The sequence below is a fragment of the Austrofundulus limnaeus genome, unplaced genomic scaffold (assembly GCF_001266775.1).
Source record: "Austrofundulus limnaeus strain Quisiro unplaced genomic scaffold, Austrofundulus_limnaeus-1.0 Scaffold20, whole genome shotgun sequence".
NCBI lineage: Eukaryota > Metazoa > Chordata > Actinopteri > Cyprinodontiformes > Rivulidae > Austrofundulus > Austrofundulus limnaeus.
The window spans coordinates 2,442,317-2,445,373 of NW_013952422.1; the positions used below are offsets into that span (position 1 = coordinate 2,442,317).

At 38.8% G+C, this 3,057-nt stretch overlaps 1 protein-coding gene across 1 annotated transcript in view; it reads right to left on the minus strand.

Moving 5' to 3' along the window:
* Positions 1 to 93: 93 nt before the first annotated feature.
* rbm18 (RNA binding motif protein 18) overlaps positions 94 to 3,057 on the minus strand; it is a gene marked incomplete in the record, with an annotated part of 14,721 nt that continues 11,757 nt past the window's right edge. The window contains 1 exon segment of the mRNA XM_014003847.1: positions 94 to 861. Coding sequence (XP_013859301.1) covers positions 678 to 861 — 184 coding nt within the window.

A 3,057-nucleotide genomic window follows, 5' to 3' on the forward strand; every position in this document is an offset into this window, starting at 1 on the left:
GAGCAATAATTTACAATGAGAATAATTTTGCTTTAATAATAAAAAAAATTAACAGAAATACTGCAGCCAAAAATATCCACACAAAACCAGAAGTCTGTAAAAAGTTTTGTCTTTTTATATAAAACCTGGGTTTAAAACTAAACAAAATAAGACATACTCTCTTACACACACTTTAGCAGCTAACAATATGTGTTGCGGTGTGGCGTCTTACTTTAAATTAATGACAAGTTTTCCAAATAATGCCAAACAGAACAGCAAAGCCTCCAAAACAAAAGCAACCAAAACAAAGAATCACAAATTTATTGTTCAGATAACACAATCTGAAATAAAAGCTGACGTGAAACAAACAAACAGTGGAATGAGCATTCAGAGTCCAGAACAACACTTCACTCGTGTTATTGTGTCACTTAATCTGCACGACTGACAGGAGAAAAAACAACTTTCACTGCAGCCAAAGTCACTTAAAACCTGACACTGTGGCCTCCGACAGCAACGACGAAAACCACTTTCAGTTCTTCACCTTGGTTCCTGTTCCAGTCCTGCTGTCTCTCACCTGCTTCAAACTTCAACATCTTATTTAGGGCGTGTCGAGCTGGACATTCGTCTGTGTGCAGATGGAGGGCTGAGGAGCAGTAAATGGGGGCTGGGAGGACTCCAGATTAAGGAGGAAGGATGGGTCATCTCCTAAACTTGCGGAAAGGTCTGCTCTGGTTACTGTGGTGCGATTTGGAGTAAGGCTCCCAGCGCTTCCTCTCAGGCGGTTTGTTGTAAACATAGGCTGACGGGCCCGAGTAGCTATCATCTGGATTCTCCTCCATCATCTGAAGCTTGGCCTCGATGGCTCGTATCTTCGCGCTCGTGCTGCACAGAGAGGGCGAGGGGGAAAAAAAGAAGCAGAGGGGAGRCGTTAACAATGAAAGAAGAGGAGACAGACCGAGAGGACAAAAAAAATGGMGGTATTATCGCTCTTAAGTGACGGGCAGAACGGACGGAAACCTGAAGCACGAGCTCAACAATCGTGCTGCACGAACAGAACATGCAGACACCAGAGAGATAAGATTGCGGGAAAAATTGTAGTGCTCGTGAGAGAAAAGGTGGAGGAGGGAATGGGTAGGTGTGTGAGAAGAATCTTAAAAGCAGGAGAGGGAACGAAAAGGAGGGGAAAAAGGGATTTTAGTGAGTATTCCCTCTCTCCTGCAGCATGAAGAGGTTTACACTAGAAGCAAAGTGTGCTACCATTTCTCAGAAGATGATAGTTGCTCAGGACTGCATCTGTCACAGATGATACACCTCACTGACTTTAACAGAGCTGCACTTCAACTGATTTACTTACAAAGGGCGATAAATGTAGCCACAACATTGAATAATACATTTGTTTTAATTTATTAGCAGATGAATCTTGACTCAAGGCCAGATTACCCAGATTAGGAGCTGTAGAGAATAGAAAAAAATATAAAAAGAGTAGAAAGTAGAAGAGAGTAGAAATGTTTCTCATCTTCTGCTGCGTAAATCCAGTGTAAACATTTGGTTTTATTGGTTCAGAAGCTTGCAAAATAGTTTGTGCAACACATAAAACTTGTTAAAGTGCCTGTRACATCAAATTTTTCATGATAAATATGAGTGGACTTTTGGAAAGATAACACTAATAACACATTGCAAAAAATAAAATAAAAACAAAGCAGCTGAGATGAACAGTTTATGAAATATTCACATGTGAAGTGGCAGGAAGTGATGTCATAGGGGAATGTCTGCATGTAAACAGAGCATTGTGCGAACAACACTGACTGCAGAGAAGAATTTGATGATTTTTAGATTATTTGGAGTCACTGTCAGAGAGAGATGAAGAAAATTCAGGGTTCAAATTATATTGTTTCGATAAAAAAATTACCAGGGAATTTTATTTCTTAAAGAGTTCCCCTTTGATGTCACTTCCTGTTTCACTTTGGCTGAGCCGAGCTCAAAAGAAAATATGCCAAGTTTCTTAAATATAAAGATGTTTTATTTGACTTTTTGTATAAGTATATGATTGTCATTGACTCTTTAAGTCACTGAAACCTAAGATACTTGAGAGACCTAGATACTTGAGAGTATTAATTTTTAAATGAGTTACTAAAAGATTTAAGTGTTTATTAAAAAACAAAATAAAAACGATGGTTGAAAACATCACAGTAGCCATGTTTCAACCTTAGTGTTTGACGTCAAGTATTACAGGTTTCTTCAAGTGTTTCGTCAGCTGTTTAACCTATTTAAAGAGAACAAGCAGCCACTGAGTAGGTGGGTTTTGTTGTGTGCACCACACTGAACATGGAGCAGCGAAGACAAAAACTGTCTGAGGAGCTCAAAAATAAGATTCTTTATATTCATGTTAAAGATAAAGACTACAACACCAATTCTAAGCAGCTTCATGTTCCTTTGACCACAGCGATCAATATTATTGAAAYGTGTAAGGTTTATGGGACTGTAGCTGACCACCCAGGATGTGGACGCAAGAGGAAATGCGGCCCCAGGTTGATCAAACAGATAATGGGGATGGTAGGAAATGAGCCAAGGAAACCATCCAAAACTATTAAAGTCAAACTCCAAAGACAAGATATGTCCCTTTCTGATCCCTCAATCTGTCTGAATCATGGGCTTCATGGAAAGAGAACCTGGAAAAAACAGGAATTCACAGAAGTTACAAAGTTTCTGGGACCAATGAGACAGTTGTAATATTTTGATTAGTGTAGAAGGGTACCAATAAATTTATCCATGTTTGTATATAATAGTGCTTTGGTACAGAGTCAAGAACTGGGCTTTACAAAGCCCAGAAATCAGGGCGTTTTCAGATCAGACGCACAAAAATGTGATGGTGGTTGTTTGCAACTTTGGGTGTAAATCTACTGAATAGAAAAACAAACACAAAAATAAATATTTTTAAACTGGATTTAGATTTCTTAACGAAGGATAGCTATAAAGAAAAAAAAAGAACCAAAACCTCTCCAAAGTTGATAAATGACACTGTGTGGTTGATTTGTGTGTGTGTGTGTGTGTGTGTGTGTGTGTGTGTGTGTGTGTGTG